Source organism: Oscarella lobularis, chromosome 12 (genome assembly GCF_947507565.1).
Source record: "Oscarella lobularis chromosome 12, ooOscLobu1.1, whole genome shotgun sequence".
NCBI lineage: Eukaryota > Metazoa > Porifera > Homoscleromorpha > Homosclerophorida > Oscarellidae > Oscarella > Oscarella lobularis.
The window spans coordinates 2,291,930-2,312,732 of NC_089186.1; the positions used below are offsets into that span (position 1 = coordinate 2,291,930).

Genomic DNA, 20,803 nt, shown 5'->3' on the forward strand with positions numbered 1-20,803 from the left:
TTTCCTGCGCCACACGGCTACATTTCTGCTTAGATCTCTATTAATTAAATCAACGTGTTTATACAATCCAATTTCATAGGTCAAAGTTTTCTAACGCCAGGCGAATATGGATTTTTCTCGTCCTCGTGCATCGATCCCAACGTATGATTCACAACTCGATGATGAGCTTCGTCGGCTCGAATCGCGTAGATCACGTCTCTCATCGTCGCATCATCAGCCAAATTCCAGTACGTCTTAGCAATGAGAGGAGACGGCATATGCGACCACATGGGTAACTTACCCGCATCTAGATCCTTACGAAACAGTATTTCACTGTAAATTTCTCCGCTGAAGTCTTCTCCTCTTACTTCGAGACACTTTGTATATGTCTTCACTGCCTCTTCCTCCAAGTAGCCCACGAAACGATGACAAAAGCGTGGGCTTAGAAGATACGATAGAAAGAACAGATTCACAAACACTCCTACACAAAACTCCTTAGTCCTAACTTGCTCAAGTCACTTTAGTTTACCTTGCGAGAATACGACTGCTGATCGAAAGACGACGCCGGGTTTCTTCAATTCCAAACAGGTCAACAGATGCATTCTCTCATTCTCAGCCTCCTCTAACAACGTCAAAATGGCAAATACTAAATCTGACGTCATTTATTCCTAACCCAGCAATGTGTGAATCCATCCGTGATCACGCTTCAGTTTTCTCAACGAGTGCAAGTGTCTCACCATGGCGGCAACCATACCAGGAACTCCGGCTACCGTCTCCAGAAAGATCATACGCCTTAATTAATTAATTAATTAAAAATTTCAAGGGCAGTGAGATGAACGTACTTGAGCCACTTGACTTCGTCTCGCTCACCAAATTTAAATCCGGAGAACACGTCGAACGTATATCGCAGAGATTGCACCGAGTAATATGCCATCTATTTATTAATTAATAATCAATTATTTAATTTATTAGAGTGATGAACCGGGTTTTGAATCGTACTCGGTCAACGATGGTTTTAGGCGGATAGTGCGTCACCGAAACCGAGTGAACATCCTCTTCGGACCTACGCACGTGCAGAGAACAAAGAAATGCCCTCCCCTTGGTCATACCAGATTGGATGAGGCAAGTGATATCTTCCTTCTTCCCTCTCCTTTTCTGATTCTAAAGGATTCAATGTCGATTTTCGTTTGAAGTGATGACCCTCGGTTTCATTCGGGGTCGCCTGGTAAACGAGAACTTGAAAAAAACGACGCCAGACTGGTAGAGATTACAGCGTAGAGTCGATATAGCCCTAGACGGGCGGGTCGGAGTGACCGTAGAAACAGAGACTGCATAGTGGAGCGACGAAACGGCTGAGAATGTGTAACGCTTCTCGCTCCCTTTATATCCTTACACCGGAAATGTCTTTGTGACGCACCCACGTCCCGTGTGATGCAACAAGTAGCAGAGTTGCGAGTCTTTTGCGCACGTATGACGCGGTCCGACGCGGTCACGTATTTTCCGGTATTTAATTTGCTTCAATAGCCGGCTTTTTCGAGACATCGTCCAGTCGTGGGATTCCGGGGGCCTGCTGAGTGTCTGATTAGAATACGGTAGGTAGTGCAACTGATGTGCTTGTATTTGTACCGGATTGAGAGAGAAGGTCTGTGAATTCAGGAGACTGCTAAGGGGTTTTTCAATTATGTTTTATCTTGTCACGTGAATACAGTCGCGTGACCATGGCATCAATACATAAATGGGCCTATCTCCCGGGTGATATCATTCCGCAGTGATGGCTCAAGCTTACTTTGTGGAAGTATCAAAGTCCTACCTCAACGTCTCCGATGTGGCCTGCCAAGTGAAACTCCCCAAAAACACAGAACCAGGAGCGCGAATCTCGATCGCACGCGTAGGCTGGAAATCATCGTCTGAGTACCACACTCAAGTTTGTCTCGACGAAAGCGCACAAGGCCGCGACGGCGTGCGCATTGTCATCTTCCCCTTAGCCGCCCTACCAAGAGACAAACATCAATATCAGTTCGTCTACGTAGACGCATCGGGCGAAGCACGCGTGGCGAGTGAGCCGTTTGTCTTCTACGAGACCTCGCCCGACGACAGTCTGTCTTCTTACGAACTAATCGACGAGAGTCGAACGACGGACGCTTCTGAAACGAGGCGGTTTCAAGCGCCATCGCGGGGGAATGTAGGGGAAGGTTTCGAAGGGGCGGGGAAATCCCCTTGCGGAAGTCTGGCGACGACTCCGGCTCAAAATACCGATGATGTTACCGTGGAAAAGACTCCCAACGATGATGATGATGATGATGATGATGATGATGATGATGATGATGATGACGAGAAGAGTTCGCCACCACCCGAAATTCATCCTACTTCATTATCGAGTCCGAGTTCTGATGACGAAGATGAGGAAGTTGATGATAAGGAAGCGGCTCGCCTTTTGGAGGAAAATGCCAAGTGTCTGGCTTCGTCGAGTTCGAGTTCGTGTGATTCCAGTGATGATTCTGACGATTCTGATGATGGTGGTGGTGATGATGAAAAGGATGTGGCTCGTGTTTCTGAGGAAAATTTGAAATTGAAGGGTACGGTGTCTATTCTTACTGAGCAAGTGACAACGCTCAATGGTCAGTTGACTGGTTTTGTGGATAGCGTATCGCGTGGAGACGAGTTCAATCGCATTAGGAAATTGTGGAAGGGAGAGAAATTGGCTTACGAGAAGGCGGAAAAGAGAAATTCCGAGATGTCAGAAGAGCTTCAAAAGGTGCTAAAAGAGAACGTCGTATTAAACGAAAAAGTGGAGAGTCTTACCAATCGAATTCACCTACTTGCAACGGAGAAAAACGAAGAGATCGAGTCGTTGGAGAAGAAGCTTGAAGCGAGCGAGAACCAAGTGCTCAATCTAACGGAAAAGTTGGAAGAAGCGGAAAACGAATCGAAAGAAAAGCACGAAGAGTGTACCGACCTCTGTCGCAAGTTGGGCGAAATGGAAGGCCAGCGCGCCGTACTGGACGAAAAACTCGAATTGAAGGAAATTCAGACTGAAGTTCTGTTCTCTAAAGCGATGGGAAAAGGGATCGTTTTGCCGAAGAAACGGAGTGCTGGCGACGAGCCAATTCAATTGCGAAGCGCTTCGTTGGAATTTCAGGATATCACCATAGCAACGCCGCCGAGTTATCAATGTCCGGGAGGCGATCTTTCCCTCGGCGAAGTTTCGCTTTTGAAGTCGGAGAAACGACGCGAAAAGACGAAGAAAAAGTCGCGTGATGACGGAGACAAGGATCGACGTCATCGTCGTCGTCATAGACATCATCGTCGAGACGACGATTCCAGCGTAGGCGGCGTGGAAAGAGAAGAAAAACGAGAGCGACGACGACGAAGAAAGAAATCGCCGCCCATCGTCGCCGTCGTCGTCAAAGCGACGACCCTTCCCTCCGCTCCCCCGGACGACGACAACGAAGAATTGCCGTCGCGATGTCCAGTTTGCGAGAAACCGTACGCGGCTGATTGGGACGGCGTTTCTCGACGTCGACACTGCGAAGAACATTTCGAAGCGCGTTAGACTCGATCTCATATAGCTGCAGCTGACTGCGATCCTTTTGTTTTTATAAGATAAACCCCCCTGGTTTGTCCTATGCATCATTTATGCTTTTTTGCGTTATTATACACACTATCATCTACAAACAATACTAATAAAACATAGCATTTACTGTATCGCCAGATGGCGTCGTTTCCTCCGGTACTAGTGGCAGGGAGGGGGCTTTGTTTAGGGGCTGCTTACGTCGGACACTTCCATCGGGAGTGTCCGCGGATTTGGGGTCGGAAACTAGGTCCCCAAGTAGGTCAGCTAATTCGGCTTTAGCCTACGGTACATGTGGCTCTTTGCGAGCGTTCGTACGGTGCGGGGATTGACTTACCTGGCTTAAGTTTTCGATTTTTACAAAGGCGTCTTCAATTAGATCCTTACAAAACGGACGTCGATCCATATCCTTAGTAAGACACCTGTAAAAATTTTAATAAAGATAAATAATTGATAAGGGTTTTATACCTGGCTACAAAGCCCTTCAAAGGGCTCGACCAAGGGTCTGGTTTATTGAATTCAGGAGCTTTCATTCTAAGGAAAAAATTACGTTGGCTTGCAGGGCTTCGTTCTCCTGCCTTGGTATCATGCGTCGCGCTTCGAAATTCGTTTTTCCCGTTAGCGGCGGCACGCCGTCGCCCAATTGCAAGGCCGTTATTCCTAAGGACCACGTGTCGCATCGACTGTCGTAGTCCAAATCGTCTTGATACTCGCAATAAATGACCTTGAAACTGCAAATCGAATTCACTTCCGCGTGTCAAAAGCACTTTCACCTCGGGCGCCATAAAATGCGGTGTACCAACAATGGACGTTCGCCGTCTCGCCACTTCGTGGCTCATCGTTTTAGCGGCGACACCAAAATCGGCCAATTTTACATTTCCCGATAGAGTCGATAATATATTCGACCCCTTGACGTCACGATGTATCACGCCATTCTCGTGCAGATAAACGAGTCCCTAAAATAGACAAAGGAGTCCCCCAGAAACACGTGACAGTCACAAGACAATGTCTCACCTGCAGAACCTCATGAATAATATAACCAATAACGTTCTCAGAGAGACGATCACCGCGACTTGTAACCGTTTTAGCCAAAGAGCCAAGAGATCCCCCATCACATAACTACGTCAAAAATAATTAATTCAATTTTTAATTCAATTATGACTACGTAAAAAATTAACGACTTCATTTCCATTTTTTTAAAAAGTCGAACTTTTTAATTCAATTATACCTCCATGACGACCCAAATTTGATAGTGATCTTTTAATTCGAGTGCTTTCTTATAGGCGCCGTAGAGTTTGACGACGTTTGGATGACTGTAGCGTTGCATGATGCACACCTCGTTTCGAATGTCGTTCAGCCAATGAAAATCGTCCTCCGTCGTGTCGATGATCTTCGCCGCGCCTCGCGTATCGTCGCAGCTCGCTCGATACACCTTCCCGTACTGACCTCGCCCAATAATCGGGCCTAGAGTCCATTCGGGACTCGGTAGCGAGCTAAAATTGAAGTTGTTCCACACTTCGACGCTTCGACGACGTTTTTGATGGAGAACGAGGGTCGTAGCGGCGACCGACGTTGGAGGCGATGGAGACGGCGACTTGGAGGCGACGCTCGAGCCGTGGCGATCGCGTTTGCGAGTGGATGCCATCGGAGAAGGCGCGTCGCGCGGAGAGGAGTGCCCGCAATGACGTCACGTATACATACATCTTCTTCTCACGTGGTGTATTTTTTTCTATTTTACTTTTAAGGCCTTAAATATAATACACAGAACGGGGGTTCCGTACAACGGAAACACGGTCCCCTCTCTCTACAACGACGACAGCTCTCTCTTTCTCTCTCCCCCGCCCTCCGGAATTAATTCACCCCCCAAAAAATGAAAAAAAAGAGAGTCACTCGACTAAACTCTACGTCATCATCGATTTTACCTCTAAACCGTCTCCTAGCAACCCCCTCTTCGTCAAGCCCCCAAAGGAATCAGCGAAACTACCGCTAAACGCGTCCTGAGAGCCCAAAGAATTCAATATACTCGAACCGGAATCCCCAGCCAGTGGGTCCGAAGCCGGCAAATCCAAAGACGATCGTATCTCAATGGGACCATTCGACATATCGTCAAATATTGACTCGGGAAGCGCTTCGTCTTTCCACGGCTCGAGACTCAGCTTCAAGGAGGAGGACGGATCGTCTTTGATTTCCATATCGGCTTCGCTTTCCTGTTGAGCGAGATCGGTGAGAAAACGCTCCGTCGAATCGACGCGAGTCGAGAGGTGGAATTTCGAGGCGAAGGCGACGTCGTTTTGGAGCGCAAACTCGCGCGAAACGTCGACGTCGTGATCATGTGACGGATACATGGGCGTCGGATGAACGGCGTCGCTCATGGCGAGACGCGTCGCTCCTTCGCGCGCGTAATTATATAAAGAAAAGCGTTCCTTTTCGACGGAAGGACGAACGACGTAATGAGTCCTAGAGGAAAGTCTTTGTATGTGTATGTATATAGAGTCTTCTATATACCATTCTGGTTCTTCTCTGTCGTTTTCTAGTACGGCTCGACGTCGCTCCAAGGCGTAGTCGCGTTCTCGCAAGTCGGATTCGAAAGGGGCGGGATAATGACGTTGCGTCGATGCTCGATCAATAAAAACTCTATAAAGGAAATAATGATTTTATATAGGCGTGTTTATTTTTTTTCTCTTTTTACCGTCCGCCGCGTCCGATTCGTCGTCTCGCGTGTCCGAGGAAGCGTCGATTCATCGAGAGACACGTGAATTGATAGCGAGAACGCGGCTGCTGAGCCGAACCCGGAACGAAGTCGTCCCACGGCCAGCCACCTTGAGTCTCACAAGGCTAGAGAATAAAGGATATGGATTTCATCTCAAATTCAAACTAAAGCAGTCAAAACCGTTGAATATTGAACGTTTTTTCGACGTTTGAATAAGAAGAGACCCTCGATATCGAGATCATCGTCCGGACCACCCTATAATTGATTAAGAATATTGATTTTTTGAGTGGGTGGTTTACCTGTTCTGACGTAGGAGCTGCGTCATCTGCATCTACACTAACAGAAAGTCTCCCGTGTTCCAAAAGATGCTAGAAAACCCCTCATGGTATCAAGACCCCCCCTAAGAGACAAGCCATCCTCTCACCGTTGAATGCCTTCTCTTATGAGGCTTCAATTTCCTAATAAACACCACCCAATTATTATTATTATCCCTCCTCTATATCTCCCCTACTTTAGAGCTCTTTGATGATGACTGTGATGCCTATTGTACTGCCTCTCATTCGCCTCCTTTCAAAATAATAAAAAAAATAGATACGCGCTCCCAGATACTATCCACGTGACGCCACACCGTCCAAAGTTCGTCATTGTCGCGCGGCATTTTATCGTCCAACGTGATGCGTCTGTGAAGCGCGCCGCCGCCGCCGTGGCCGCCGCCGGCACCGTGTCTCCCCTGGGACGAATGCAAGGGGAGCGAAGGTCGCGCTTCCATCTGCGCAAAGGGAGCGGGTAGAGGAGGCATGACGGGAGTTTGGACTTTGTGCTGTTCGAGATATTGGTTATAGAGAATGCCGTTCCAATCTTGGACTTCGTATCTGAGGGAGGGAGGGAGAAAGATTTTATTGATTTTTCTTTTTCAAAGAGGGAGTAGTCTAGTCTACCTTTTTTCGAATATTCGCGATGTGCGTTCTACGATGTCTCGCTTGTTTTTCTCGCGCATTTCTACGAGTTTGAGGAGTCCTAGAGCTCTGGTGATGTCTCGCTTCAATTTGAGCATTTTCTCATAAGAAGACTCATCATTCTTACGATTCTAAATTAAAAAACATAATAAATAGTATTAAATATATAGATTCTATTACTTTTCGCGTCTGCATCTTCTCCGTGCGACGTCGAAAACCGACGTAAGGATCATTCGCCGACGATCCGTCGCGTTTCTCCGTCTTCACCGTGGGAATAAGGGAACGTTTCTGAGAAAATCAACACCCCTGACGTCACAGAACAGACACAAGAGAGTCCAAACACACAAGTCTCAGACGTTTTGCTATCCAATAGTCATAGACTGCAATTACAATGCCGTCGTCGCCATGGAGAAGAGCCTGGGCGTCTTGAAGACTCAAAACCTAGAGAAAAAGATATAGCCTACATATGAATTTTTTGAAATAATTTTCTACTTGATTTCCGCATCCTTTTTCCAACTTGTCCATCATATCTTCGAATTGCAAGCAAGTTAACGACTAAAAAGCACAGTTTCAAAAAATCAATAATAATTAATTATTTAATTACTTGATTTTTCGATTGTCTTGCCACCCACTCAGCGTCTTCAGAATCCATATCATAATCGGGTATATCGTCATCGAGACCCAACGCTAATAAAATATTTTTACTAATTAAAATTTAAAAAATTTTCAAAAATTACTTTGCATTCGTATGAATTGCTTGGGACATTTTCCCATGTCGCCGTAGATTCGCGAATAGGCGGCGGACGATTCGATTTTCGCCTCCGGAGTCGGTATGATGAGTCGTTGCGCGTCGCCGTACACTTGCTTCGCCGATATGGCGCGCTGGAGATGGTGTTCCTGTGAGAAAACGGGTCACGTGATAAAAAAGCGCCATCGAGGAAAACTCGACGAAAAAGCGATCGAAAGGGCGCGTAGAAAAGCGAAAGCGCGTTGTGCGTGTACGATGTGGCGAGACGAGCGTTCGTCGTGCGATTTTCGTCGGTTTATTGACACTAATAATGGCGCTCGCGCTAATCCGACGCCCCCCGCCCTCCCTCCTCACCGATTCTTCCTCTTTTTCCATGCCTGTCGGCATGTGAACGACCGAGCGGCTCTGGGAGGAGATCTCCGTGAGATCGGAGACCTCGTTGCTGACGAATATGGGCATCGGCTTGTTGTTATCGAGCGCGCGAGCCCGAAACGAAAGCTTGCTCATCGCGATGGGGGGATCGGGTGGCGCCAATTCGAAAACGGGTCCGATTTTCCGAGTGCCTCACACGCGAACGGCGACGGCACCGTTTGGACTAGTCGGTTGAGGCAGTCAGGACCGGCGGCGATCGTTTCCTAGCGAAAATCGGGCCATTTCTTATCGAATCCAAGATGGCCGTCGGGAAGCGTGCATTTCCTCCCCACAATGCACCGCGTTTGGCGACACGTCATCATCGGTGCGCATGCCTAGTGCGCGCGTGCTACCACATCCTGTGTGTACACGATTATTTATTTTGTTTAGCAGGTGATAAAAACGTATTAGAGTACGGTAGTGGTAGTGAAGTTACTTCCGGCGGACGGCCACGACCACATTTCCGCTGAACCGCCGTTTTGGCGAGGAGAGTCCTTCGACTTCTTCTTTTGCGGTTTAGGAACTCTTTTTGATGGATCATCAACCTCTTCATAAAGTCTAAAAAACATGCCTATGCACTAGATACTATATAAATGCTTTCCACGTACCTCGTTCTATCCCAAAACGATTTCGCGGCCTTTTGGGACCCCTTTGCCTTACTACCACCACCACAACACACCTTTACGGAAACATACACAATAGTAATGACTGTAAAAGTGAGAGCAACAACCGAGCAGACAGTAATGATTGCTATCATGTAAGGAGATGGAAACGTTGTATCATCCTCATCTGGTGACGTCACTGTTGGGGACACAGTAATGCAAGTCTCGCAGATCAGCTCAAAGGAAAACACTTCCGAAATTCCAGAAATATTTAGATTTGGAGACGATTGTAATTTGCTGACAAGAGCAGGGACTACATTCTGCTGCTGTTTGTCTTTCCGAGATAGAACTTCTATTCGAATGGTCACATTTTGATGACCGCATATCGTCTCCACAATGTTGATATCAGCGGATTTCGTGACCTTGTCCAAGACTTCGTCCAAGTGTTTCTTCAAGGCTTGTACGTACGACGAATTTATCTTAAAATTCATCAGTCATTTTTAGCATTAATCGAAAGACTGACGACTCACCATCCATTCCGAACAGTTGGCCCCAAGCAGGACCAACTGAAACGACTCAGAATCCGGCTCTCCAGATCCACTGGCAGATCCACTACCCACTGCCTCACGAACAGTTCTAGAGCCTAGATAAAACTATAGCTAAATGTACCATTTTACTATAGATGACATACCACAGACGTCTCTGATGGTCTTGTGCACTGCCCTGCCACGAAAACCGCGGGGACTCGAGCAAAAGCTACCGCTATCGTACTCCAAAAGATCTAGCAAAGGTGTCAGAGCACACGAGCAGTGGAGAGGATTCCCTATGATGACGCTGCACGCAAAATAGATCAAAGGAGGCCAATTTAAATGCTTAGATAGTCTTACAGTCGGTGCAAACTCGCCAGGGTGAGAGCCGCGTTCGTATCAATAACTTTGATCGCATTATTACTGAGATCACTAGATAAAGAATCAGAAAGAACTCTGACTAACGGCGTGGCATCGTTTACAGCTTTTCCAAATTGGGCAACAGCCTCAAGTGTCGACTCGTAAGAACGTTAATGGAATTGTTACGCAGACTCCTACGTCAGAAAAACATTTGCAGAGCTCCTCTATCAACAGAGACAAAATTCAAACCGTACAGTTCGGTCGTATGGGGAGGAAGGCGCGCCGGAACGTCGCGAAGTTCCGCGCCATCGCACTCGACTTTCGTACCCGTACAACGACACGTGGACGGACACGGCCACGAAAGAATCGATTTCGTCGCGAGAAGAATCAGAAACCAAACGTAGGACATTTCGACAACAAAGACGTGCGACTCCACCCAAATGAATTATAGCAACGCCCCGCGAATCGCACGTGCGAGAAACACGCAACGTGCTGCATGGCAACGCTTCTAGGAGTCATTTTCCTGCGCTAAGTTTTCTAGCTACGAGTTGTACGACTTCGGGATGCAAGAGAGCCTCTAGTAACGTTTCGCTGCTAACCTGAAAATCGTCTATGTTCGTTAGATGGGCGTAGGCTCGAGAGAGAAGAGACAGATTCGCGTCAAAGTCAGAAAACGACTATAAAGGAATAAATATTTATAGGAAAATTAGTCAAAGAAAAATTCGGGTAACCTCGGATGGACACATCCACGACGAGTCTTTCTGATTATTAATTCGACTTTGTATAGCAAATATCTATAAGATTCAATAGAGATACATGTATCCTCAAGGTTATTTTTTCTACCTACCACTGTTCTCGTAATGGATTCGGTCAGCCTATCAGCATCATCAGAATCCTATTCACTAATTAGGCTCATTATTTTTGAAAGTTCTGCGATTATATACCATAGGTGTCCACACGTTTACGCTTACGGACAAGTCCAAGCATTCGACGTAATGCCACCAATGCTTGGGAACAAACAAAACTTCCCCAGGCTCAAGAACAATCTAATATAATAAATATTTTTAATTAATTATGGGAGAGAGAGAGAGAGGACCTCGACTGGATGAGCATGACTAAACATAGAAAATCTCCCCAAATCCGGACATCCCACATTAACTCGACTAAAGACACTCGACTCCTCATAAGGAACTCGCGTCGGATATAAGTATCGGCTCTGTTCGGGCGAAAACAGCGTCCAGCGTTTCCGTCCCGACAACTGGGCGACCAAATTGAAGCCGTACGTATCGTAATGACAGGGAGTGTGAGCTCCCTCTCCTCCCATCCAAAAGACGCTTTCTCGACGACTCGACTTTTCGTCGAGACCGAATTTCGTCCAATCGACGCTCGCCATTAGATTGGGGTACGTCGAAAACGTGTCTTTCATGTATTTGTAGTCTGCGTAGGCGGTGTAGTCGGTTGGATTGAACGTCCATAGGCCCGTATCTGTTTTCGGCTTTTTTGATCGTTTTTCGTTTGAGTTCCACGCGAGGAATTCTTCTATTGTTGCTTCGATGTGTCGGCATTGGGTTTCCCATAGAACTGAGTTGGATTTCGATGCCGTTTTTGGTATAATGCGGAAGCGAATCGGACGTTTGGCGAAAACGTCGGCTAATCGTTGCGGAATCCAGTTTTTTTCTCTGTCCCACGACTCTAGCATTCCCGTGAATACGATCGGCGCCTTCGCTTCTCTAAGAAAGCGAAGCGCATCGCTTTTAGACGGAGAATCGATTCGCAAAGTCATTTTCCTAACGCGCGTCTCAAATAAACAAATGTCCCGAATTCTCAGAAGCTATCTTCGTTTCGCTTCGACAATGTCCACTCTAGAGACCCTCAACTTCGACAACACGTGCCTGAAAAGTCTCCCCATCGACGAAGTCGCAGAAAACTACGTGCGAACGGTCGCAGGCGCTTGTTTCTCGCGCGTTCGCCCAACACCCGTTCGAAATCCACGAACGGTAGCCGTCTCGCGCTCGGCACTCGACCTAATCGACCTCAACGATGCAGAAACGGATCGCGACGACTTCGCGGACTACTTCAGCGGCGGAAAACTCTTTCCCGGCGCCGAACCGGCGGCCCACTGCTACTGCGGACATCAATTCGGAAACTTCGCCGGGCAGCTGGGAGACGGAGCTGCAATGTAAGAAAAAAATATTGGAGGGCATCTTTTTTTAATTAATTTGATGAATCTATTTGGCCCTAATTCATCTTTATTTAATTTGATGAATCTATTTGACTCTGATTCATCTTTTTTCAATTTGATAAATTAGGTAGGGGCACATGTTGACGGCGTTTAATTCATAATACCTAAAACAGAAAACACATTGAGTACCTTCAACAGAAAACACATTGAGTACCTTCAACAGAAAACACATTCAGTACCTTCAACAGAAAACACATTGAGTACCTACAACAGAAAACATATTCAGTACCTTCAACAGAAAACATTGAGTACCTTCAACAGAAAACACATTCAGTACCTTCAACAGAGAACATATTGAGTACCTAAAACAGAAAACATATTGAGTACCCAAAACAGAAAACATATTGAGTACCTACAACAGAAAACATATTCACTACCTTCAACAGAAAACACATTGAGTACCTTCAACAGAAAACACATTGAGTACCTTCAACAGAAAACACATTCAGTACCTTCAACAGAAAACATATTGAGTACCTACAACAGAAAACATATTGAGTACCTTCAACAGAAAACGCATTGAGTACCTACAACAGAAAACATATTCAGTACCTTCAACAGAAAACACATTGAGTACCTTCAACAGAAAACATATTGAGTACCTACAACAGAAAACACATTGAGTACCTTCAACAGAAAACACATTGAGTACCTACAACAGAAAACATATTCAGTACCTTCAACAGAAAACATTGAGTACCTTCAACAGAAAACACATTCAGTACCTTCAACAGAGAACATATTGAGTACCTAAAACAGAAAACATATTGAGTACCTTCAACAGAAAACACATTGAGTACCTACAACAGAAAACACATTCAGTACCTTCAACAGAAAACACATTCAGTACCTTCAACAGAAAACATTGAGTACCTTCAACAGAAAACACATTCAGTACCTTCAACAGAAAACATATTGAGTACCTAAAACAGAAAACATATTGAGTACCTACAACAGAAAACACATTGAGTACCTACAACAGAAAACACATTCAGTACCTTCAACAGAAAACACATTCAGTACCTTCAACAGAAAACACATTCAGTACCTTCAACAGAAAACATATTGAGTACCTAAAACAGAAAACATATTGAGTACCTACAACAGAAAACACATTGAGTACCTACAACAGAAAACACATTCAGTACCTTCAACAGAAAACACATTCAGTACCTTCAACAGAAAACATTGAGTACTTTCAACAGAAAACACATTCAGTACCTACAACAGAAAATATATTGAGTACTTAAAACAGAAAACATATTGAGTACCTACAACAGAAAACACATTGAGTACCTACAACAGAAAACACATTCAGTAACTTCAACAGAAAACACATTGAGTACCTACAACAGAAAACATATTGAGTACCTACAACAGAAAACAGAAAACATATTGAGTACCTACAACAGAAAACAGAAAACATATTGAGTACGTTCAACAGAAAACAGAAAACATATTGAGGACCTACAACAGAAAACAGAAAACATATTGAGTACCTTCAACAGAAAACAGAAAACATATTGAGGACCTACAACAGAAAACAGAAAACATATTGAGTACGTTCAACAGAAAACATATTGAATACGTTTAACAGAAAACATAATGAGTACCTTCAACAGAAAACATATTGAGTACCTTCAACAGAAAACATAATGAGTACCTTCAACAGAAAACATATTGAGTACCTTCAACAGAAAACAGAAAACATATTGAGTACGTTCAACAGAAAACAGAAAACAGATTGAGACCTACAACAGAAAACAGAAAACATTGAGTACCTACAACAGAAAAAGAAAACAGATTGAGTACACTGTACCTACAACAGAAAACAGAAAACATATTGAGTTCGTTCAACAGAAAACATATTGAATACGTTTAACAGAAAACATAATGAGTACCTTCAACAGAAAACATTGAGTACCTTCAACAGAAAACGTAATGAGTACCTTCAACAGAAAACATATTGAGTACCTTCAACAGAAAACAGAAAACATATTGAGTACCTACAACAGAAAACAGAAAACATATTGAGTACGTTCAACAGAAAACATATTGAATACGTTTAACAGAAAACAGAATGAGTACCTTCAACAGAAAACATATTGAGTACCTTCAACAGAAAACATAATGAGTACCTTCAACAGAAAACATATTGAGTACCTTCAACAGAAAACAGAAAACATATTGAGTACGTTCAACAGAAAACAGAAAACAGATTGAGACCTACAACAGAAAACAGAAAACATTGAGTACCTACAACAGAAAAAGAAAACAGATTGAGTACACTGTACCTACAACAGAAAACAGAAAACATATTGAGTTCGTTCAACAGAAAACATATTGAATACGTTTAACAGAAAACATAATGAGTACCTTCAACAGAAAACATTGAGTACCTTCAACAGAAAACGTAATGAGTACCTTCAACAGAAAACATATTGAGTACCTTTAACAGAAAACATAATGAGTACCTTCAACAGAAAACATAATGAGTACCTTCAACAGAAAACATATTGAGTACCTTCAACAGAAAACAGAAAACATATTGAGTACGTTCAACAGAAAACATATTGAATACGTTTAACAGAAAACATAATGAGTACCTTCAACAGAAAACATTGAGTACCTTCAACAGAAAACGTAATGAGTACCTTCAACAGAAAACATATTGAGTACCTTCAACAGAAAACAGAAAACATATTGAGTACCTACAACAGAAAACAGAAAACATATTGAGTACGTTCAACAGAAAACATATTGAATACGTTTAACAGAAAACAGAATGAGTACCTTCAACAGAAAACATATTGAGTACCTTCAACAGAAAACATAATGAGTACCTTCAACAGAAAACATATTGAGTACCTTCAACAGAAAACAGAAAACATATTGAGTACGTTCAACAGAAAACAGAAAACAGATTGAGACCTACAACAGAAAACAGAAAACATTGAGTACCTACAACAGAAAAAGAAAACAGATTGAGTACACTGTACCTACAACAGAAAACAGAAAACATATTGAGTTCGTTCAACAGAAAACATATTGAATACGTTTAACAGAAAACATAATGAGTACCTTCAACAGAAAACATTGAGTACCTTCAACAGAAAACGTAATGAGTACCTTCAACAGAAAACATATTGAGTACCTTTAACAGAAAACATAATGAGTACCTTCAACAGAAAACATAATGAGTACCTTCAACAGAAAACATATTGAGTACCTTCAACAGAAAACAGAAAACATATTGAGTACGTTCAACAGAAAACATATTGAATACGTTTAACAGAAAACATAATGAGTACCTTCAACAGAAAACATAATGAGTACCTTCAACAGAAAACATATTGAGTACCTTCAACAGAAAACAGAAAACATATTGAGTACGTTCAACAGAAAACATATTGAATACGTTTAACAGAAAACATAATGAGTACCTTCAACAGAAAACATATTGAGTACCTTCGACAGAAAACATAATGAGTACCTACAACAGAAAACATAATGAGTACCTTCAACAGAAAACATATTGAGTACCTTCAACAGAAAACAGAAAACATATTGAGTACGTTCAACAGAAAACAGAAAACAGATTGAGACCTACAACAGAAAACAGAAAACATTGAGTACCTACAACAGAAAAAGAAAACAGATTTAGTACACTGTACCTACAACAGAAAACAGAAAACATATTGAGTACGTTCAACAGAAAACATATTCAATACGTTTAACAGAAAACATAATGAGTACCTTCAACAGAAAACATTGAGTACCTTCAACAGAAAACGTAATGAGTACCTTCAACAGAAAACATATTGAGTACCTTTAACAGAAAACATAATGAGTACCTTCAACAGAAAACATAATGAGTACCTTCAACAGAAAACATATTGAGTACCTTCAACAGAAAACAGAAAACATATTGAGTACATACAACAGAAAACAGAAAACATATTGAGTACGTTCAACAGAAAACATATTGAATACGTTTAACAGAAAACATAATGAGTACCTTCAACAGAAAACATATTGAGTACCTTCGACAGAAAACATAATGAGTACCTACAACAGAAAACATATTGAGTATTTTCAACAGAAAACATAATGAGTACCTTCAACAGAAAACATATTGAGTACCTTCAACAGAAAACGTAATGAGTACCTTCAACAGAAAACGTATTGAGTACCTTCAACAGAAAACGTATTGAGTACCTTCAACAGAAAACATATTGAGTACCTTCAACAGAAAACAGAAAACATATTGAATACGTTCAACAAAAAACATAATGAGTACCTTCAACAGAAAACATATTGAGTACCTTCAACAGAAAACATAATGAGTATCTTCAACAGAAAACATAATGAGTACCTTCAACAGAAAACATATTGAGTACCTTCAACAGAAAACAGAAAACATATTGAGTACCTACAACAGAAAACATATTGAGTACCTACAACAGAAAACACATTCAGTACCTACAACAGAAAACACATTCAGTACCTACAACAGAAAACACATTGAGTACCTTCAACAGAAAACGCATTGAGTACCTACAACAGAAAACATATTCAGTACCTTCAACAGAAAACACATTCAGTACCTTCAACAGAAAACACATTGAGTACCTACAACAGAAAACACATTCAGTACCTTCAACAGAAAACACATTGAGTACCTACAACAGAAAACATATTTAGTACCTACAGCAGAAAACACATTGAGTACCTACAACAGAAAACACATTGAGTACCTACAACAGAAAACACATTCAGTAACTTCAACAGAAAACACATTGAGTACCTACAACAGAAAACACATTGAGTACCTACAACAGAAAACACATTGAGTTCCTACAACAGAAAACATATTCAGTACCTTCAACAGAAAACACATTCAGTAACTTCAACAGAAAACACATTGAGTACCTACAACAGAAAACATATTGAGTGACTTCAACAGAAAACACATTCAGTACCTACAACAGAAAACACATTGAGTACCTTCAACAGAAAACACATTGAGTACCTACAACAGAAAACACATTCAGTACCTTCAACAGAAAACACATTGAGTACCTACAACAGAAAACATATTGAGTACCTACAGCAGAAAACACATTGAGTACGTACAACAGAAAACACATTGAGTACCTACAACAGAAAACACATTCAGTAACTTCAACAGAAAACACATTGAGTACCTACAACAGAAAACACATTGAGTACCTACAACAGAAAACACATTGAGTTCCTACAACAGAAAACATATTCAGTACCTTCAACAGAAAACACATTCAGTAACTTCAGCAGAAAACACATTCAGTACCTACAACAGAAAACACATTGAGTACCTTCAACAGAAAACACATTGAGTACCTACAACAGAAAACATATTGAGTACCTACAACAGAAAACACATTGAGTACCTACAACAGAAAACACATTCAGTACCTTCAACAGAAAACACATTCAGTACCTTCAACAGAAAACATATTGAGTACCTACAACAGAAAACACATTGAGTACCTACAACAGAAAACACATTGAGTACCTTGAACAGAAAATACATTGAGTACCTTCAACAGAAAACATATTGAGTACCTACAACAGAAAACACATTGAGTACCTACAACAGAAAACACATTGAGTACCTACAACAGAAAACATATTGAGTACCTAAACAGAAAACATATTGAGTACCTACAACAGAAAACATATTGAGTACCTACAACAGAAAACATATTGAGTACCTACAACAGAAAACACATTGAGTACCTACAACAGAAAACACATTCAGTAACTTCAACAGAAAACACATTGAGTACCTACTACAGAAAACATATTGAGTAACTTCAACAGAAAACGCATTCTGTACCTACAACAGAAAACACATTGAGCAACTTCAACTTGTGCTTCCTTTGGTCAAATGTGCTCCCTTTGGTCAAATTTTGCTTGTGCTTTCTTTGGTCAAACGTATACTTCTGCATGCATCCTTTTTTTGGCTCGGATGCATATATTTAAAAATGTCTTTTGTCTATTTCTTCATTTCTTCATTTCTTTTTCTTTTTAGGTATTTGGGTGAAGTTGTTAATAGGAGGGGTGAGCGATGGGAGGTGCAATTCAAAGGCTCCGGCAAAACGCCTTATTCTCGAACGGCAGACGGACGTAAAGTCCTCCGATCGAGCATCAGGGAGTTCTTATGCAGTGAGGTGAGGTGAAATATCATCATTTATACGCCAGAGTAGCAAAACAGATGTTTCTCCTTAGGCAATACATAATTTAGGAATTCCTACTACGCGAGGTAAATATATAAATATTATCAGTATTTAATATAGACGTTTATGGATTCAAGCTGGTGCCTGTGTGACGTCAGATACCATGATCCCCAGAGACATAAACTATACAGGGAATCCCATAGAGGAAAGGGTGACTATAGTGACTCGAATAGCCCCGTCGTTTATACGGTAAAAATGACGTCAAATCCCCCGCCGCGGTCTCCCTACATAAAATGTCTCAGATTTGGATCGTTTGAGATATTCAAAACGCGCGATCCGCTAACGGGTCGTTCGGGGCCCAGCGTCGGTCGAAAAGACATCCTAGTTACTCTCCTTGACTACGTCATATCAGCTCACTATCCCGAGGTGAGTATACGTGACGTAGACTCCCCTAGCATCGAATAAGTGTCTTCAGATTAAAGCCGCGCATTCTGACGATGTTGAGTCTCGCTACGCGGTCTTTTTTCGTGCAATTACATCGCGTACAATTGATCTCGTAGTTCACTGGCAATCAGTTGGATTTTGCCACGGGTATTTTTTATCTCACTGACGTCATCAACTAGTTATCTCTCCCCCTAGTGTTCTCAATACTGATAATATGAGCATTCTTGGCCTTACCATTGACTATGGTCCCTTTGGCTTTATGGATCGATTTGATCCTAACCACATTTGCAATTCCTCAGGTAGTTTCAATAGGTAGTCTTGTTAATTAATATATTGTAGTTGTTTCCCAGACAATAACGGGAGGTATACGTATCGTAAGCAACCGGGGATCTGTCTGTGGAATTTGGAGAGGCTAGCCGACGCACTAGCGCCCGTACTATCGAGAGAAAAATCAGCGGAAGAGCTTAAACGGTTAATGATTTATTTAGAAGAAGAACATAGAGGCTAGGTCGTTTTATATTATAGATATGAGAAGGAATTTGAAATCAGATTTCTTAAGAAAATGAAGCAGAAGGTTGGAGCACGTTTATGCTAGAAAAACTACGCGTAGAACTTTAATTCTTCAGCTGGGCCTTGAGTCCGATGACGCAGACGATAGGTAAAGATTTCAGTACGTGCACAAGGAACACATCTCACGCGTTTCCTTAGCGATTTAATCGACTCTCTTTTCGAAACGATGCACGCGACAGGTCGAAGAGCAATCATAGAGTATCCTATTTTAAATATGATACAGGTGCTGATTTTACGAACACTTTTCGTTGCTTGAGTCGTCTCAAATTACCTGGCACTTCAAAGGAGGAAGAGTATAAGAGACGCTAGCAGAAAAATCCGATTTTTTTATATTTTTTTCTAGGGCTCAAGCTGATGTTTTGACTTATCTTTTATCTCAGTGTTCCTCACCTCAGGAAATGTTGGCCAGCGAAAAATCAATGATGGATCCTCGGTAAGGAATTGTATATGAGCACACTTCAAACTAACTTGATTTTTCTATTGAAGACAACTACACATGTTGCTACAGTTGGCTCAGCAAAATCCCCAGATACTCGAGCTTCTTGGAGGCAGTTTGGCTCAACTTGAAGCCGAAAAAAATCGACAAGAACGAGTCTCACAGCTAGAGGTTTCAAAATTTATAAAAGCACTATTTTTCCTAATACCAATACATTTAGAAACTTACTCCCGAAGAGAAATCAGCTAAGGATCATCACCTATGGAATGATTGGCTGGAAAAATATCGGTGAGACTCAAAGGGTTTCTTGTAGAATCATTTGTTGAATTTTTATTTAGATTGAGAGTCTCTAAGGAAGTTTCTACTGCTGGAGATCTTTCTGTGGACGAAGTGAGCTTTTCTTTTATTATTTATCTATTGATTCAAAGGTCTTTTAGTTGCAGGAGAAGAGAGTTCGCCTCATGAATTCTCACAATCCTCGGTAAGCGTTTTATGACGTCTTTGCGCCCTCCGAAACCTGGAGTATTACCCCAGGTTTATTTTGAGAAACTACATCGCTCAGAACGCCATCAAAAAAGCCGAAGAGGGCGACTTTTCCGAAGTAATAACCTCCGGAAAAAATGACTTAAGTTCTCTATTAATTTTCTCAGGTGAAAAAAGTTCTAGAACGTCTGGAAAATCCGTACGACGATTCTCCAGCCGACGTTGCCGTCAGCAAGCCAACTGACGAAACTTTTGCTGAAAAAATTCCTGCGAGAATAGCTGCATCATACGATACAAGACCTCCTGTATGGGCTTTAGGCTTGACTGTATCCTGATCCTCGTAGAGTTTTCGTACTCTATCTTTTGTATAAGCTAAGGCGAAATGATGGGGAAACCACAAAGCCTGGGGGCTGGGTTTTTCTTGAGGACGTTTAGCTGATTATTGGATTATTTGTAGAAAATATATTATTCAATCTGACTATAATTCATGGATTTGCACTACTATTTGTATTCAATGAGCTTGTAGTTTTCGGTTCACGCTTG

General features: G+C 42.3%; 7 protein-coding genes across 8 annotated transcripts; 2 read left to right on the top strand and 5 right to left on the bottom strand.

Annotated features, from left to right (window-relative positions):
- Positions 1 to 22: 22 nt before the first annotated feature.
- LOC136194128 (uncharacterized) lies at positions 23 to 2,035 on the bottom strand. 2 transcript variants are annotated; one of them, XM_065983172.1, is made up of 8 exons: positions 1,251 to 2,035; positions 1,089 to 1,201; positions 979 to 1,042; positions 822 to 913; positions 653 to 771; positions 509 to 601; positions 348 to 460; positions 23 to 293 (listed from the first exon to the last, which is right to left on the bottom strand). In XM_065983172.1, the coding sequence occupies exons 1-8, from the start codon at positions 1,311 to 1,313 to the stop codon at positions 81 to 83; spliced, it is 870 nt and encodes a 289-aa protein (XP_065839244.1). In that variant the 5' UTR covers positions 1,314 to 2,035; the 3' UTR covers positions 23 to 80. The 2 variants fall into 2 exon arrangements, with proteins under 2 accessions (XP_065839244.1, XP_065839247.1); XM_065983175.1 differs by having other exon boundaries at positions 979 to 1,201; positions 1,251 to 1,307; positions 1,373 to 1,994.
- LOC136194126 (calcium-binding and coiled-coil domain-containing protein 2-like) lies at positions 1,724 to 3,684 on the top strand. The gene has a single exon (XM_065983170.1). The coding sequence runs from the start codon at positions 1,751 to 1,753 to the stop codon at positions 3,530 to 3,532; it is 1,782 nt and encodes a 593-aa protein (XP_065839242.1). The 5' UTR covers positions 1,724 to 1,750; the 3' UTR covers positions 3,533 to 3,684.
- LOC136194127 (myosin-IIIa-like) lies at positions 2,523 to 5,253 on the bottom strand. Its single transcript, XM_065983171.1, has 7 exons — positions 4,779 to 5,253; positions 4,565 to 4,669; positions 4,324 to 4,506; positions 4,129 to 4,274; positions 4,019 to 4,084; positions 3,888 to 3,972; positions 2,523 to 3,833 (listed from the first exon to the last, which is right to left on the bottom strand). Exons 1-7 carry the CDS (start codon positions 5,193 to 5,195, stop codon positions 3,660 to 3,662), a joined length of 1,176 nt encoding a protein of 391 aa, XP_065839243.1. The 5' UTR covers positions 5,196 to 5,253; the 3' UTR covers positions 2,523 to 3,659.
- LOC136194125 (enhancer of polycomb homolog 1-like) lies at positions 5,253 to 8,659 on the bottom strand. Its single transcript, XM_065983169.1, has 15 exons — positions 8,319 to 8,659; positions 7,954 to 8,113; positions 7,821 to 7,903; positions 7,709 to 7,771; positions 7,562 to 7,657; positions 7,397 to 7,504; positions 7,199 to 7,347; positions 6,889 to 7,132; positions 6,772 to 6,827; positions 6,685 to 6,718; positions 6,560 to 6,628; positions 6,441 to 6,515; positions 6,240 to 6,385; positions 6,056 to 6,184; positions 5,253 to 6,007 (listed from the first exon to the last, which is right to left on the bottom strand). The coding sequence occupies exons 1-15, from the start codon at positions 8,469 to 8,471 to the stop codon at positions 5,452 to 5,454; spliced, it is 2,121 nt and encodes a 706-aa protein (XP_065839241.1). The 5' UTR covers positions 8,472 to 8,659; the 3' UTR covers positions 5,253 to 5,451.
- Positions 8,660 to 8,732: 73 nt separating this feature from the next.
- On the bottom strand, positions 8,733 to 10,273 carry LOC136193576 (uncharacterized). The gene is made up of 7 exons (XM_065982490.1): positions 10,119 to 10,273; positions 9,987 to 10,058; positions 9,865 to 9,936; positions 9,669 to 9,811; positions 9,508 to 9,620; positions 8,984 to 9,456; positions 8,733 to 8,933 (listed from the first exon to the last, which is right to left on the bottom strand). The coding sequence occupies exons 1-7, from the start codon at positions 10,271 to 10,273 to the stop codon at positions 8,783 to 8,785; spliced, it is 1,179 nt and encodes a 392-aa protein (XP_065838562.1). The 3' UTR covers positions 8,733 to 8,782.
- Positions 10,274 to 10,379: 106 nt separating this feature from the next.
- LOC136193578 (HSPB1-associated protein 1 homolog) lies at positions 10,380 to 11,669 on the bottom strand. The gene is made up of 5 exons (XM_065982492.1): positions 10,961 to 11,669; positions 10,809 to 10,910; positions 10,712 to 10,759; positions 10,596 to 10,658; positions 10,380 to 10,541 (listed from the first exon to the last, which is right to left on the bottom strand). The coding sequence occupies exons 1-5, from the start codon at positions 11,645 to 11,647 to the stop codon at positions 10,380 to 10,382; spliced, it is 1,062 nt and encodes a 353-aa protein (XP_065838564.1). The 5' UTR covers positions 11,648 to 11,669.
- LOC136193574 (protein adenylyltransferase SelO, mitochondrial-like) lies at positions 11,619 to 20,797 on the top strand. The gene is made up of 19 exons (XM_065982487.1): positions 11,619 to 12,043; positions 18,183 to 18,321; positions 18,380 to 18,413; positions 18,465 to 18,576; positions 18,630 to 18,753; positions 18,803 to 18,918; positions 18,967 to 19,070; positions 19,122 to 19,242; positions 19,297 to 19,345; positions 19,398 to 19,429; positions 19,480 to 19,520; positions 19,565 to 19,634; positions 19,685 to 19,774; positions 19,828 to 19,948; positions 19,998 to 20,065; positions 20,116 to 20,167; positions 20,215 to 20,258; positions 20,312 to 20,378; positions 20,428 to 20,797. The coding sequence occupies exons 1-19, from the start codon at positions 11,676 to 11,678 to the stop codon at positions 20,593 to 20,595; spliced, it is 1,920 nt and encodes a 639-aa protein (XP_065838559.1). The 5' UTR covers positions 11,619 to 11,675; the 3' UTR covers positions 20,596 to 20,797.
- The last annotated feature ends 6 nt before the right edge of the window (positions 20,798 to 20,803 follow it).

Coding starts and splice junctions, on each gene's coding strand:
- LOC136194128 (XM_065983172.1), bottom strand. CDS start 1,313: ATGCAGTCTCTGTTTCTACGGTCACTCCGACCCGCCCGTCTAGGGCTA. Junction 1,202..1,250: donor GGCTATATCGACTCTACGCT/GTAATCTCTACC, acceptor CTCGTTTACCAG/GCGACCCCGAATGAAACCGA. Junction 914..978: donor CTAAAACCATCGTTGACCGA/GTACGATTCAAA, acceptor ATTAATAAATAG/ATGGCATATTACTCGGTGCA.
- LOC136194126 (XM_065983170.1), top strand. CDS start 1,751: ATGGCTCAAGCTTACTTTGTGGAAGTATCAAAGTCCTACCTCAACGTC.
- LOC136194127 (XM_065983171.1), bottom strand. CDS start 5,195: ATGGCATCCACTCGCAAACGCGATCGCCACGGCTCGAGCGTCGCCTCC. Junction 4,275..4,323: donor CGCATTTTATGGCGCCCGAG/GTGAAAGTGCTT, acceptor TGCAGTTTCAAG/GTCATTTATTGCGAGTATCA. Junction 3,834..3,887: donor AAATCGAAAACTTAAGCCAG/GTAAGTCAATCC, acceptor CATGTACCGTAG/GCTAAAGCCGAATTAGCTGA.
- LOC136194125 (XM_065983169.1), bottom strand. CDS start 8,471: ATGAGCAAGCTTTCGTTTCGGGCTCGCGCGCTCGATAACAACAAGCCG. Junction 7,904..7,953: donor GCAATTCATACGAATGCAAA/GTAATTTTTGAA, acceptor ATATTTTATTAG/CGTTGGGTCTCGATGACGAT. Junction 7,772..7,820: donor CAAGACAATCGAAAAATCAA/GTAATTAAATAA, acceptor TGTGCTTTTTAG/TCGTTAACTTGCTTGCAATT.
- LOC136193576 (XM_065982490.1), bottom strand. CDS start 10,273: ATGTCCTACGTTTGGTTTCTGATTCTTCTCGCGACGAAATCGATTCTT. Junction 10,059..10,118: donor CCTCCCCATACGACCGAACT/GTACGGTTTGAA, acceptor TTTCTGACGTAG/GAGTCTGCGTAACAATTCCA. Junction 9,812..9,864: donor CTGGCGAGTTTGCACCGACT/GTAAGACTATCT, acceptor TTTTGCGTGCAG/CGTCATCATAGGGAATCCTC.
- LOC136193578 (XM_065982492.1), bottom strand. CDS start 11,647: ATGACTTTGCGAATCGATTCTCCGTCTAAAAGCGATGCGCTTCGCTTT. Junction 10,760..10,808: donor TAAACGTGTGGACACCTATG/GTATATAATCGC, acceptor ATTAGTGAATAG/GATTCTGATGATGCTGATAG. Junction 10,659..10,711: donor AATCCATTACGAGAACAGTG/GTAGGTAGAAAA, acceptor TGAATCTTATAG/ATATTTGCTATACAAAGTCG.
- LOC136193574 (XM_065982487.1), top strand. CDS start 11,676: ATGTCCCGAATTCTCAGAAGCTATCTTCGTTTCGCTTCGACAATGTCC. Junction 18,754..18,802: donor TATCAGCTCACTATCCCGAG/GTGAGTATACGT, acceptor AAGTGTCTTCAG/ATTAAAGCCGCGCATTCTGA. Junction 20,379..20,427: donor AAGAGGGCGACTTTTCCGAA/GTAATAACCTCC, acceptor TAATTTTCTCAG/GTGAAAAAAGTTCTAGAACG.